This window comes from Callorhinus ursinus, unplaced genomic scaffold, assembly GCF_003265705.2.
Source record: "Callorhinus ursinus isolate GAN/ISIS: 27379988/994484 unplaced genomic scaffold, GSC_fseal_2.0 scaffold8, whole genome shotgun sequence".
Lineage (NCBI taxonomy): Eukaryota > Metazoa > Chordata > Mammalia > Carnivora > Otariidae > Callorhinus > Callorhinus ursinus.
This window is the reverse complement of record NW_027397070.1, coordinates 58,721,213-58,737,004: the sequence shown is the minus strand read 5'-3', so window position 1 is coordinate 58,737,004 and position 15,792 is coordinate 58,721,213. Positions and strand designations below refer to the sequence as shown.

Here is a 15,792-nt window from a genome sequence, read left to right as displayed (position 1 = left end):
CAAGAGTTGGACACTTAACTGAGTCACTCAAGTGCACCACTGACATTTTTTTTAAAGAAGACACTGAGATGGCTAACACTTTTAAAAAATGTTCAATATTTTTACTCATCAAAAAATGCAAATTAACGGTCCTGGGTGTCTCAATTAAGTGTCTGCCTTCAAGCTCAGCTCATGATCTTGGAGTCCTGGGATTGAGCCCTAGGTGAGGCTTCCTGCTCAGTGGGAAGGCTCCCTTCCCCCTCTGGCCCTCCCCCAACTCGTGCTTGCTCTAATAAATATATAAATATTTTTTAAAATGCAAATTAAAACCAAAATGAGATATCACTTCACACCTGTCAGAAGGGCTAGTATCCAAAAGGCAAAAAATAACAAGTCTTGGCAAGGATGTGGAGAAAAGGGAACCCTCATGCCCTGTTGGTGGGAATGTAAGTTGGTGCAGCCACTGTAGAAAACAGTAAGGAGGTTCCTAAAAAAATTAAAAATAGAAATACTGGATCCTATGGTATTCAATAATTCCACTTCTGGGTATTTGCTCCAAGAAAATGAAAATACTAATTTGAAAAGATATATGCACCCTTGTTTACTATGGTATTATTTACAATAACCAAGATACGGAAGCAATCTCAGTGTGCACTGACAGATGAATGGATAAAGATATGATACACACACCTACATATACACACACACACACACAGCAGTATTACTCAGCCATAAAAAAGAATGAAATCGTGCCATTTGCAACAACACAGATAGACTTAGAGGCAGGTTACTATGCTACCATGAAAAAAGAGAAAAACAAATACCATGTTATTTCTACTGATATGTTGAATCTAAAAAACAATACAAATGAACAAACACAAGACAGAAACAGACTCATAAATACATAGAACTGTGGCTGCAGCAGAGAGAAGCAAATAGGTAAACAGGATTAAGAGGAACAAACTTCCAGTTACAGTCAGAGATGTAAAGTACAGCAGGGGTAACACAGTCAGTAATGTTTTAATAATTTTGTATGGTGACACATGGTTAACTATACTTAATCCTGGTAAGAATTTCATAATGTGTATATAAGTATTGAATCACTATGCACACTGGAAACTAACATAATGTAGTACCGTCATCTACGCTTCAATTAAAAATAAACAAACTTAAAAATGTAGGGGCGCTTCAGCACAGTCGGTTAAACATCCGACTCTTGGTTTCGGCTCAAGTCATTATCTCGGGGTCATGAGCTCAAGCCCCACATCAGGCTCTGCACTCAGCACAGAGTCTGCTTGGGATTCTCTCTCCCTCTCCTCGTGTTCTCTTGCTCTCTAAAATAAATAAATCTTTAAAAAAATTATTTTTTTAAAGATTTTATTTATTTGACAGAAAGAGACACAGCGAGAGAGGGAACACAAGCAGGGGGAGTGGGAGAGGGAGAAGCAGGCTTCCCACCAAGCAGGGAGCCCGATGCGGGGCTTGATGCCAGGACCCCGGGACCATGACCTGGGCCGAAGGCAGACGCTAAACGACTGAGCCACCCAGGCGCGCCTAAAAAATTTTTTAAAAAGCGGTACAATACAGTGTAGAAAGGGATGTGACTGATAGGGTTCCAAATACTGAAATATTAGTAGGATGCCTGAATACTAATTTTTAGTATATTTATTACTAGTAGTTTCATAAGGACAGCCTTTGCTCACTGAATACATTACTTGGCAAGCAATTGCCATGTTTCACTAAAAGGCGTTTTTCAATTTTTTTATTTTAAAGATTTTATTTTTAAGTAATCTCTACACCCAATGTGGGGCTCGAACATATGACCCCAAGATCTAGAGTCACATGCTTCACCGACTGAGCCAAGCAAGGTGTCCGGGGTTTTTCAATTTTAAACACTCAATTCAAAATTCTATCAGCTATTTTCTTCTAAAATATAAGATATATCACTCTTAAGTGGTGTGTCAAAAAAAGTTAATTCCTTCCAAAATTATTATGGTAAAAAACACAGTAAATCCCCATGAGCTGACCTGAAATGCAGAGGTCATTTGGTCAAGTTGTACTCCTATAAGAGAGCTTGGGTAACTGATACATATTATGGTTACTGGAAGAAGCTCTTTCAATTCTAATACTACAACAGGTCTCTTTAACACCATGAATAATGAAAGAATTACACATTTTAAAATAATTTCACGAGACAGAACACGAAAGAAGACCATTCTTCTCTCCCATTTCAAGTTTTGTTTCTCTATGCTCACCTCTCCCTTCAAAACATTTTATAGAGATCCACTAAAGAGAATTCTGGTAACTTCTAGGATTCTAAGTTAACCATATGGACTCCAATTTTGTCATTAAAGATCCATGAGAAACTCAAGTTTTTTGACTTGCTGCCTCCATATGAGAACTAATCAAGTTACATAAAAAAACACAGATCCAAGGGTGAGTTATGTAGAGGATATCCAACATTGAACATTTACCTTTCTCAATGTTTCTAAGGAAGCCAATTATTTTTACATCAGTAGTCCTTGACTGTGACTCAAAATCTACTTCCTCTTGAAGATCTTCAAACTGTTTATTGCATTCAGATGTTGATGCTGAACATTCACTCATTTTAACCTCCAAAGATGAAATTTTTGCTTCATTCTGTGACACTCTAACATTTAGATCAAAAAGATTTGCTTCCACTGTCAAAATTGCTGCTTTCATTCCCTTAATTTCATTGATATCAGTTGATATTTTCCTTAAAAGATGGGAAATATTGTCTAGCTCATTCAGTGAACAAGAAGAACTTGTTACAGAACCTAAGTCAATTGGCCCAGGTGAGAAGAAAATTGGTAAAGATGGTGATGGAAACCTTGAAGACATTTTCATAAAATTTTCTCTCCCTCTTAAAATTTGGTAATTTTTCCTTCACAGCCCATTAAATTGTTTCATCAGAAATAAATACAGAGATTAAGGCTGCTACTTTAAAAAGTATGAAGAGTGAATAACATTTTAAAACCTACAACTAAAAAAGACAGGATTGTACATTTCTGGAGTCAGAACTCAAAGTAAATTTGAAAATGCTAAACAAACCAGACCAATGTTCTCTTTGCTACAACTAAGAAGCCTTAATTAATATGAAGTCCCCTACATCCTGTAAGTCCTACTTAAAGCTCCTCTCCAAACAATGAACCCTATTATTGCTTAAGAAATAATTCTGGCTTCTGATTGGCTGAAAGCAGACATGTGACACAAAAGAACTTTCTATTATTTACCTCATACGACAAGGACCACTGAAGATCTGAAGTAAAAATCAATATGACATTAAGTACCTTATACCTGGATTGGATATGATGTGAATTTAATGGACTACTGTCCCTTCATCTATTAAACCATGATTTCCGGGCTTCAAATTATTTTTAAATTGTTTTATCTAGTATCCTGAGTTTCATTTACCCTTGAAAATAGTATAGGGTGATATTTGGCACTTTCTTTTTAGGGGGAGGGTAGGGAGGATAATTGGACCCACAATCACAGACAAATCTCCTTTAAAAAATATATATGGAAAAAATGCAATTCAGCTACATGGATATGGTATGGTAGGAATTTACAGATAAATGAGGAACTGGCCTTGGTTCAATGATAGATTATTATAAGTGATTTTCTCTCACTGTGTGGGTTATCTTTTGCCTTTTAGAGTATCCTTTGAAACACCAAATTTTTTAATTAGGTAATGTCCAATTTATCTTTTTCTTTGGTTGCTTGTGCTTTTGGTGTCGTATCTGAGAAACCATTGCCTAATCCAAGCTCATTTAGGTTTACACCTATTTTTTCCCTAAGAGTCTGAGGAAATTAGCTCTCACATGTAGCCCTTTTTGAGTTAATTTATGTAAGGTGAGGGTCCAACTTCATTCTTTGCATGTGGATATCCAGTTGTCCAGTAGTATTTGTTGAAAAGACTATTTATTCCCCCACTGAACTGTCTTAGCATCCTTACTGAAAACCAACTTATCATAAATGTATTGGTTTATTTCCAGATACTCAATTTCAAGATCTGTCTGTATATCCTTATGTTAGTGCCAGTAACTATAGCTCTGTAGTAAGTTTTGCAATTAGAAAATGTAAGCACTCTAACTTTATTTTCCAGCAGTTTTGGCTAGTCTAGGTCCTTTTCATTTCCATATGAATCTTAGGGTCAGCTTGCCAATTTCTGCAAAAAAGCCAGCATGATTTCAACATAGACTGAGTTGAATTCATAAGTGAATTCGGAGAGGATCACCATCTTAACAATATTAAAGTCTTCCAATCCATGAACATGAAAGATCTCTTTCTATGGCTTTAGTTTAAGAAAGGTCTTTTTTACTTTGGTTTACTAGCCAAGCAACAAATAAGTTGCAAAATATAAGGATCTAAGATGGTGGACATGACTCCCAACAGCACCTACAAAAGGATTCTGTTCCCAGTTAATGTTTACAATAACAGAAGTGCTGAAATTTATTTAAGAATCTTTTATTCTTTTCTCCACTGTATCTGTAATTTAATCTAATTTTTAAAGTCTTTAGATAGAAAAAAATTTTCAAAATTTACAAGGCTTTGGATTCATACAGAATTAAGAGCCCTAGCTGACAAGTGGTATCTACAGCATAAAGCATGAGAAGCAGCAGCACATCCTCAGCCAAATGCCCCCTGAAAACCAGCTAGTTCACTAGAGGGCAGCAAACAACACATCAAAGAGAAAAGCAGGCAAGAGGTCTAACAAAAGATGAGTAACAAAGCGCCTAAAAAAACCTCATTTGAGGCCTCAGTTATCACACCCACTGTGCCCAACCCAACTTCAGAATGCAAAATAAGTTCCCTCCATGGATTCCAATGGAAATATCTCAGCAGAAGACAATTACGTATTTCAAGGAAATTGGAGTACAAAAAGGTTAAGGTCACCCAGTAAGTGGCATAGCCTGGACTAACACCTAAGCAGTCTTACTCCCTCAGTCCATACTCATAATCACGTATTATACTTTTCCCCATAACATATTAAGTGAAATAAAACATGTCACAGAGAAATTCATGTGATGCAATTCCTATTTTATATGTACATATATGATATGTGCATATAATGTAATTCTACTTTACACAGAAAGGATGTACACGTACATACATATGAAAAAAATGCCAAGGAGACTACAGATAATACACCAAACTGTCTTTGTTTTAAAGATTTTATTTATTTATTTGAGAGAGAGAGAAAGAGCACAAGTAGGCAGAGCAGCAGGCAGAGGGAGAGGGAGAAGCGGGCTCTCTGCTCGAGAGAGCCCACTGTGGGGATTGATCCCAGGACCCTGGGATCATGACCCGAGCCGAAGGCAGACGTTTAACCCACTGAGCCACCCAGGTGCCCCTACACTGAACTGCTTTAAATGTAGTGCTTATCTCTGGGGAAGGCAATGGGAAGAACAAAAGGGAGATTTTCATTTTGTCTGAATACAAAAACTCCTCTCTTTATTAAGACTCCTTCACAAAGGGCTTCCAGTCCAACAGGACACACTGAGCATATGCATTTACAGCTTCTTCTTCTGCAGAGTTCATAAAAATGAAGTAAAGAACTTAAAAAAAAGGACAAACTCCTAACACATACAACAGGGACTCCAAACTGGGTTTCTAACATTATCCACTGAGGGACAGGAAGAAAATAACCAGAAATTGTATTATATTAGAAATACTTATATCTCTATCCTCCTTAGAGTCCTATTTTTACACGTTCTAACATACCTACCAATAATAGTGTGGATATATTTAAGTCAAATACATACAGAGTGTAGTAGCAAAAAATGATTCCAGTGCACAAAAAATCATATAAGGAGATCACTGATTTAGAAGTGTAGATTAGGAAGGGCATCATAGCAGATGAGTTTTCCATAACCTCCGGAAAACAGAAAATATATGGACAAATACTGCCTGTGAGGCAGAGCAGAAAAGCCAAAATGAGACCCTGGGAAAGCTGCAAGTGAGATGCAAGGCAGAGGGACACATTCGTTAAGCCAAAAGGATTTAGGGGCGCCTGGGTGGCTCAGTTCGTTAGGCATCTGCCTTCCGCTCAGGTCATGATCCGAGTCTGGGATCGAGCCCGTCAGGCTCCCTGCTCAGTGAAGCGTCTGCTTCTCCCTCTCCTTCTGCTGCTCCTCCTCCCTTGTGTTCTCTCTCTCTCAAATAAATAAAATCTTACAAAAAAAAAAAAAAAGACAAAAGGATTCAATGAGCTCCTACTATATGGCAGGCACCGTTCTGGGCACTCAATCACAGCAATGAATAACACACAAATCCCTGGTCAGAGAACTTATTAATTTTGGTGGGGAGGGGAAGGAGATAGGAGCTCAAAAACAAAAAAAACCCAAATATATGTAAAACAGAACATGTTTTGTGTTGATGACCTGAGTCTGGATAAAAATATCTAAACTATGAAAACATAAAATATGTATTAGATGATAAGAAGTGCTATGAAAAAAAATAAAGCTTTGGAAAAGTGGGTTAAGGAGTGGGGGGCTGGGGAAGGCTTCACAGAGATGACTTCTGAGTGAGTTATGTGGACATATGGAAAAAAATATACCAGGGAAAGGGTGAAAGCATCTCAGACATGCTCTTCTTTGAATGCTCTGAAAGAGAAACACAGCAAGTATGTCCAGGGGATATCAAGGAGAAAGTGGAGGGAGGAAAAAGGTAATAATCGGTGACAAGATCAGGGAGGAATCTTACTTTTACTTGGAGTGTAATGAAGAGCCACCAGTGGGTTCTGAGAAGGGGCAGAGCATGATCTCACTTACAGTTTAAAAGGATCACTTGCTACTGTGTGGAAGACTGTGGGAGGGCAAGTGTGAAAGCAGACGGACCAGTAAGGACACGATTCCAATAATCAAGGCAAGTCACGGATGATGGCTTAAATTAGGATGGTAGAGGCAGAGGTGATGAGGAATAGCGACAGGATTTGCTAAAGGTGGAAGGTAAAAAGGAGAGAGAGAAAGAGGAAAGAAAAGAGAGGGAAGGAAGAATGGCCCTAAGTTTGAAAGGAAGAACACAGGTTTCTGGCCTGATCAACTGGAAAAGTGGTGCTGTGCCATTAACTAAAATGAGGAAGGCTGCAGGAAAAACAGACTGGAAGAAAAGATTGTTAGTAGTTAGGTTTAGATAAGTTTACTTATTACATATCCAAGAAGAAATGTAGAGTAAGCAGTTGCAGAATTTAGATGCAAAGTCTTGGTTGGAGATACGCACTTCGGAGTTGACAATATGGAGACATTTAACCTGGATGAAAGGAGTAAAGGGCCATTCGACTGCGAGAAGTGAGGGGCAAAGGACTACAAAGCATGTGCAACAGAAAACGAGGGTTTGCAAGTAAGATAGTCACCCATTTTTTTAAAATTCAAATGTTCTGGGGTGCCTGCCCGACTCAGTAAGTAGTGTGTAAGACTCCTGATCTCAGGGTCATGAGTTCATGAGTTCAAGGCCCATTGTGGGCATGGAGCCTACTTAAAAAAATTTTTTTTTCAAATGTTTTAAAAAGAAGGAACTCAGCAAATTATCTGGGGAGAATCTAGATAGCTACTGGGAATGTAACCACCTCCATAAAGCTCCTCTATAATTTCAAGGCCAACTGCAGCTCCTTGTCTGCTTTATTTAAAACAAAACCTGCCCACAGCAAAGCTCAGCCCACACAATTGTAGGTAAACCTCTTTACTGCCCTTTTCTTAAACTGGGAACCCACATGTCTACAGACATTTTTGAAAAGAGCCTGCAAATAAAAGGGAAAAACAAACAAAAAACCAAACACTGACTCTGGAGAAAACCATCAATTAGGGTACAAAATATAACTCTTTAAAAAGAAAAAACAAAAACCCTGTACTTATGTTCTTTGGACAAATTTGAAATGATACTGTATCCACAAAACAAGATACATAAATAGAGCATGAAAAAGCTTGAGGAAATTTTAAAATACACTTGCCTTAAAAAACAGAAACAAAAACAGGGGAACTAAAGATAATAAAGTCAATAAAATATCCCAAAGTAGAATAAGATCAAGACAAAAATGACGAGAAAATCAAAGCAGGAAGTTTATCCAACAGAATGTCCAAAAGAGAAAAAAATTTAAAGAAATAATTTAAATTTCCCAGACTAAAAGCATAGATTTTCAAATCTAGGAAGTGTACAAAGTAGCCCAAAAGTGACTAATTATAGCACCTATGTTTATCACAGTAAATTTCAGACATCAAGAACACACAGAAAATCCTAAAACCCTCCAGAGAAATAAATCCCTGGTATTCTATAATGGAATAAGAATCATATGGGCAACCAACTCCTCAGCATAAACATTTGAAGCTTCAAAATCATGAAGCCATGCCTTCAAAATTCTGAAAAAAATTCAACTTAGAATTCTGTACCTATCCGAAGTATCAATTAAAATTATAAGACTTCTAAGTACTCAGAAAAATGTACCTCATACATTTTAAGTTTCCTCATGATGTGATGACAAAATGGAAGAATATACGGAGAAGACAGTGGGATCCAGAAAATGCAGAGCAAACTCAGGGAAGGATTAAGTCCTGGAATGACAGTCTTGAAACAGACCTAGAGAGCAACCAGTCAGATGAGCAAGAGAGGGCAAAGGCTCTAGAATGGAGGTACCTAAGAAAATAGTGGAACTCAAAGACGTAATAGCATAAAATGACAGATTTTTAGACTATAATAAAGATAGGCAACACAAGAGGGGTAACCCAAGGAAAACAAAAAATTGTTCAAGAACAGAAAAATTAAACAACTCTAAGGGACCCCTAGCAAAGAGCTGTAGATGTAATGTAAAGCTGGCCCTCTAATGAATAGTCTTTTTTTTAAAAAGAGATTTTTATTTATTTAGAGAGAGTGAGAGTGCATGCTCACACTTGAGCAGGGTGAGGAGCACAGGGAGATGAAGAGAAAATCTTAAGCAGGCTTCATGCCTAGTGTGGAGCCCGATGCGGGGCTTGATCTCATGACCCTTAGATTATGACCTGAGCAGAAATCCAGAGTCTGACACTTAACCAACTGAGCCACCCAGGAGCCCCTATTTATATAATCCTAATAATGTAAATACACTGCTTATTGGTTCTCATCTTTTAGAGTCAACTTACAAAGCATAGTAGTCTTAACAAGGACAACAAAACAAAATGTGTATCTGATCCTCTTTGGCAATATAAAAGTACGAGTTTAGGGCGCTTGGGTGGCTCAGTTGGCTAAGCGTCTATTGATTTTGGCTCAGGTTACCACCTCAGGGTCGTGAGATAGAGCCCCACTGTGCTAGGCGTGGAGCCTGATTAAGATTCTCTCACTCCTGGGTGCCTCGGTGGCTCAGATGGTTAAGCGTTTGCCTTCGGCTCAGGTCATGATCCCGGAGTCCTGGAATCGAGTCCCGCATCAGGCTCCCTGCTCCTCCCTCTGCCTCTCTCTCTCTCTCATGAATAAATAAATAAAATCTATTTTAAAAAAAAAAGATTCTCTCACTCCTTCTCCCTCTGCCCTCCCCCAACAAAAAAGTATAGAATTTAGAAGGTGTGGTATGAAAAGATGCATTAGAGTTTAAGAAGGGACATAAATATCCTTAGGAAAATCAAAGGGTACTGAAATAGGGGTGCCTGAGTGGCTCAGTTGGTTGAGTGTCCAGCTATTAATTTCACCTCAGGTCATAATCTCAGGGTCATGAGATTGAGCCCTATGTCGGACTCCAAGCTCAGTGCAAAGTCTGCTTGTCCTTCCCCCTCCCCCTGCTTGTGTTCTAAGATAAATAAATAGGATGCCTGGGTAGCTCAGTCGTTAAGCGTCTGCCTTCAGCTCAGGTCATGATCCCAGGGTCCTGGGATCAAGCCCCGCATCGGGCTCCCTGCTCAGCAGGAAGCCTGTTTCTTCCTCTCCCACTCTCCCTGCTTGTGTTCCCTCTCTCGCTCTGTCAAAAAAATAAATAAATCTTTAAAAAAATAAAAAAACTAAAAATAAGTAAAAAGAACAAAGCATACTGAATTATAGTAATCACACAAAAAACAGATATTTAGATGTATTACTTAAAATGACAAAAGTAAGCAATAAATGAACCAAAAACAGTGATTTTACTATATGGGCTTGAAAAGCAGGGAAAAGTTTTAAGTTAGATCCTGATATACTGTGGCAAAAAACAAGATACCATCTATAGTTAGTGAATGAAAAAGTAGTGGTATAAAGCATATTACTGACATGGAGAAAATTAAAGACATAAACACAAGCATTTAAAAGTGGTAGCTGTCTGGGAAGAACCAATGTGGAGAAGAATGAAGCAAAGAACACTGCTTTTTATTTTTAAATTTTCTACACTATTTGATTAGTTTCTAATCTATCAACAAACATTACAAAGATCTGCTTTTCCAAATTTTCTACGGGAAACGTTTCATATGTAAAATATTTTATTTAATTGTTTTTTATACAACATATACAAAATAGGAAAACCAAAGGAAATCCACGCCTAGACACATCGTAGTGAAACTGCAGAACATCAAAGACAAAGAGAAGATCTTGAAAGCAGCCAGAGAAAGGACAGATCACCTACAAAGGAACGACAGACAATTAGAATGACAGAAGTCCACTCAACAATAATGGAAGCCAGAAGACAACGGAATAATACATACAAGGTGTTGAGAATAACTATTGGTATCCAGCAAAATTACTGCACAAGAACAAGGAAGGAAAAATCACAAAGATAAACAGACTCTTTGCAAATTTAGAGCGTCTAGACCCATTCTTAAAGAAACTGCCAAAGAATACACTTCAAAAATACTTCAAAACAATGGAAGATGATATCCCCGAATAACATTCAAGATTTGAGAACAAAAACTGATAAACACGTAGGTAAACATTGCCTGGGTAAAATAATAATGGTGCCCAACTTATGCATTTAAAAAATGACTAAAATGAAACACTGGAAACAACATAAGCCAGAAGGGTAAAGACTGGAACTACAGTTCATTTACTTTGGAAATGGGATCAGAACATTAACTTCTGGAATATGCAATTAAATTTGCATGGTAAAATTTCAGTGCTAACCACTGAATGAACAGAAATGGGAGTGTTTAGTTAAAAAAAAAAATGCAGAGCTGGGGCAATCAACAATAGTGACTAATGAATCTTAAAGGCAAACAGGGAGGAAAAAGATGAAAGGCCAATACGAATCAAAAAAGAAGGGTGCCTGGGTGGCTCAGTTAGTTAGGCATCTGCCTTTGGCTCAGGTCATGATCCCAGGGGTCCTGGGATCAAGCCCGCATCGGGCTCCCTGCTCAGCAGGGAGACTGCTTCTCCCGCTCCCTCTGCCTGCCACTCCCCTTGCTTGTGCTTTCTTTTTCTCTGTCAAATAAATAAAATCTTTGGCAAAAAAAAAAAAAAAGAAAAGATGACAGAGCTATGAATGGCTTAAACTTTCCATTAATAGGCAAACTCAGATTGGGTTAAAAAAACAACAATATAGGGGCGCCTTGGGCATTCAGTCAGTTAAGGGTCTGACTTGGTTTTGGCTCAGATCATGATCTCAGGGTCCTGAGATCAAGCCCCACATCGGGTCTCACACTCAGCACGAAGTCTGCTTGTCCCTCTCCCTCTGCTCCGCGCCCCCCCCGGAATAAATAAAATCTTTACAAAACAAACAAAAACAACAATCTAGCTTTATAATATTTAAGAGATATATCTGCCTAAAGCATTAAAGAGGTCAGAGAAGACTGACAATAAAGGCATGGAAAACAAATACGATAGAAGTATAGAGAAATTGAGATAAATTTGTCATCGTAATGGACAAGCTCAAGACCTTCTCTCATTAAGTCAAGCAAACCAAACACCCAGTAAGGTCAAGATTTGAACAACATAACCATAGAGCTTTATCTACTCAATGCAAAATTCTCAATCCAACAATTATAGCCTACTTCCTTTCAAAATGCACATGGAAGATGTGCAAAATTAATGTCTTAAGTCTTAACAATTCTCAAAAAATATGTATTACACAGATCACACTGACACAATGCAATCAATTTACATAATAAAAGACTAAAAGACAAATCCTCTGTATATTATAAATTACAAACATTTCCAAATAACTCATGGGTCAAAGATGAAGATCATAATAGGAATTAAAGATACTTTGATAATAAAAACATTATATATCAAAATTTGTGATATGCAACAGAAATGGCACCTCAAGAGAAATTTACAGCTTAAATGTTTACATTTGAAAAGACAGAGATAAATTATTAATTAAAAATATAGGTGGATATATTAAAAATAAGAGCAGAAACCAAAGAAATAGAAAACCAAGACATCAAAGGAGAATCAAAAAAGCCAGAATTATTGTTAAGTCTTTGAACACATTAACAAAATAAACTTCTGGTGACAGACTAATCCGAGACAAAAAGAGAAATAGCATGAATACTGTGAGGTGGTTAGGCTAGTAAAAATACAGAGACCAGAGAGATGAAAAAATGCCAATATCGTGCCAATATATGTATGCATATTTAGATTTTAGTCACAAAGCTGTAAAACAGTTAAGTACAGTAATTAATCGCTGCTTGCAGAATGTCACTTTGCACTTGCGAATAAACCAATTCAGTAAGGGTAGTAAGTCCTCATCAGATGTACTTGATTCCATTTCAAATTTTTGACCTCTTACTTTTAAAACAAACACAGAGAGAACCACACAAAACAGTAGCTTAATGAATTTTGTAAGGCAAAACATCCTTACAGTCACCATTCAGGTCCAGAAAATAGAACTGTGCCAACCACCCCAGAAACCTCTCCATATTTGCTCCATCTCGATCAGTCCTCTCCTAAAGTAACCACTTATGCCTTATAGTAACCTAAAATTTCTTTGTGGCACACAAGTGTGTATCTCTCTAGACACTACAGTTTAACCTTGCACCTTGTTATTTTGTCTTTTAATCTAGAATTCTCAGGCTGTTTGACCTATATGGAGTCCCAGAGACTGTTCTTTGCCTGCTGCATGCACATTCATGGTGTGACAACCAACATATTCCTTGGGCCTCTGTACTTCCTGCAAGTTGACTGCTGGATCAGAGCCCTGATAACCCAGGTTCAAATCCTCTGGCAAGATTAAGGTAGTTTTGTTTTTTTGGTGCAAAACAGTGATTTTATTAAAGCATGGGGACAGGACCTATGGGCAGAAAGACCTGCTGCCAAGACTAAGGTAGTTTTATTCTTTCATCTGGAGGCATGAAATGACTATTTTGCTTTTTTTAGTAGCCATTAATCATCAGTGCCTAGATTAATTCACTGAGTTGGGGGGGGGAACCCAACAAGCTATAATCCTATCATTCTGTTTTTACTTATGAGCTGGAGGAATTTTTAAAAATGCTTTTTCTAGGGGTGCCTGGCTGGCTCAGTCTGAAGACTGCAACTCTTGATCTCATGGTCATGAGTTCAAGCTCCACACTGGGCACAGAGTTTACTTTAGAGAAAAAAAAGGGGGGGCACCTGGGTGGCTCAGTCGTTAAGTGCCTTCGGCTCAGGTCATGATCCCAGGGTCCTGGGATCGAGCCCCACATTGGGCTCCCTGCTCTGCGGGGAGCCTGCTTCTCCCTCTCCCACTCCCTCTGCTTCTGTTCCCTCTCTCGCTGTATCTCTCTCTGTCAAACAAATAAATAAAATCTTAAAAAAAAAAAAAAGTGCTTTCCTCATCGGCTATATTCAACTCTGGATGTAGTACAAAAGCAGCAAGAGACAATATATACATGAATGAGTCCAATAAAACTGTATTTACAAAAGCAGATCTTAACTCCTATACTATTTGGTTATACAGGGATACCATTCTTTAACGGAAAGACAGCATGCTCAATAATTTTATTTATCCAGTTTTCAACACAATGAATTAGTATCTATTATACCTCTAGAAGGTGACCAATTAATTTACTTTTAAAAAATACGAAATCATGGGGGTGCCTGGGTGGCTCAGTCGGTTAAGCATCTGCCTTCGGCTCAAGTCATGATCCCAGATCCTGGGATAGAGTCCCACATCGGACTCCCTGCTCAGTGGGGAGTCTGCTTCTCCCTCCACCCCTCCCTGCTGCTCGTGCTCTAATAAATAAAATCTTTAAAAAAATATTATGAAATCTTGGATTTAAACCTGTCGGATGGGCTTCAATACACTGCAATTCTTACCCTCACTGAAGCTCAAATGCTTTCCAGTTGCTCTTTACAAATTGGCCCATTTACACTTTCTAGTTAGTACCTACTGGCTGTTTCAGAATTTTCCTGTTCTCAGGCCCATCATTTATTGGATTTGCACATAATGCTGACATGGCAAAATGCACAAGGATTTTTTTTTTTTAAAGAGAGAATGAAGAGACAAATACAGAATGGAATCATTAAGGCCTCATGAAACAAATAAATTTGAAATGAACCTGAAACAGTTTCAAGAACACAGTTAAGGAGGAATGAAAAAATGCATGTCAGCATTAGAAAAGTGTAAGTCAGAAATAACATGACGAGCATTCAGTTTTGATGGGGTTTTCTAATTTAGCTCTCAATAGAAAAGAAAAAGATGGAAACTAGGACCTTTTTTGATAGGAAGAGAAGCGGTCGGAGAGCAGTGGAAAATGACTGGGCAGGCCCAGAGACCAGACAGCCAAACTGCCTAAAGGCCAAGCTGTTGGCATCAATCCCAGACAATGCATGAGGTGGAAAAGTTACAATGCTCTCAAGAAGAAGTCACATGATCAGAGCACACTTTACACAGGCAAAGTGTACTGGAGATGGTGTTAGTGGGGGATGAAAGAAAGGACACAGAAAGATCAGCTCGAGGCTAACTGCAGTTTGCCAGCAGCAAAAGAATAAAGTAGAGTCACTGGGACAATTGACCAGGTCAAAGAAAGGATGCTAAGAAAGGAGATTTAAAGATGCAATTCCCAGTTCAAGAGAACAGGGGTAGGATTAATAAAAAGAAGAAAAAATGCAAGTATCTATGTATCTCTAAGTAGAAACTTTCTGAGGACCAACAAAATACTGGTAATTATTAAGGCTAGGTAACTGGGTTCATGGGAATTCATTGCACTATTCTTCCCACTTTTAAAAACATTAAAAATTTCTATAATAAAAAGATTTATAAAAATTCTGAAATGTGTAGGCTTAGACTTTCCTCATGGTGCCTTCTCATCCTATTTTTGGGCCTAATGAGCAGTTTTCTCATAGAACTAACATTTCATAAACACCCACTGGCAAATGTTTAAAGCCTCATGAGAAAGTGTAAGAGTAGAGAATGACATGTTATTTAAATTATTACCTTGGCTTTTTTCTGTATTATCTCCCTTTGTTTCCTCTTCTTTAATGGGGGTACTTATTCTGGGGGTCCTGCTTTGCCCCTGGACCATTTCTGCCAGCAATTCTTCTTGAGAAGTTCGAGTTCTGGGAGCAACTGGAAGTGTCTGTTTCTGTGAGACTTTTTAAAAGGAAAAAAGATGGGAAATGCAGATGCAGTAATACATCAAAACTGAGCAGTGAATATGTCCTCTTAAACATAAATGCCTCCTTGAGTTTAGAACATATGAAGAATTTGAAACAGTTCACAGATAACACTTTTTTCTTATAATATTCCAGAAAAATAGATACCTGCTTCATCTATACATTTTAAACCACATGCCATAAATACACTGCCACATATATGTATTCATTTTTAACCAAATGTAGTTTTTTTTTTTTTTCTTAAAGATTTTATTTGACAGAGAGAGAGCACAAGCAGGCAGAGCGGCAGGCAGAGAGAGAGGGAGCAGGTTCCCCACTGAGCAGAGAGCCCGATGT

General features: G+C 38.0%; 1 protein-coding gene across 15 annotated transcripts in view; it reads right to left on the bottom strand.

Moving 5' to 3' along the window:
- The window catches only part of ZC3H14 (zinc finger CCCH-type containing 14), a 49,711-nt gene that overhangs the window by 19,313 nt on the left and 14,606 nt on the right, over positions 1 to 15,792 (bottom strand). For 14 of the 15 annotated variants that reach the window (XM_073895723.1, XM_073895721.1, XM_073895722.1 and 11 more), the window contains exon 9: positions 15,278 to 15,433. In XM_073895723.1, coding sequence (XP_073751824.1) covers positions 15,278 to 15,433 — 156 coding nt within the window. Of the gene's footprint in view, positions 1 to 2,453; positions 3,155 to 15,277; positions 15,434 to 15,792 lie in introns of those variants that run through there. The other variant, XM_025869500.2, reaches the window with a different exon arrangement.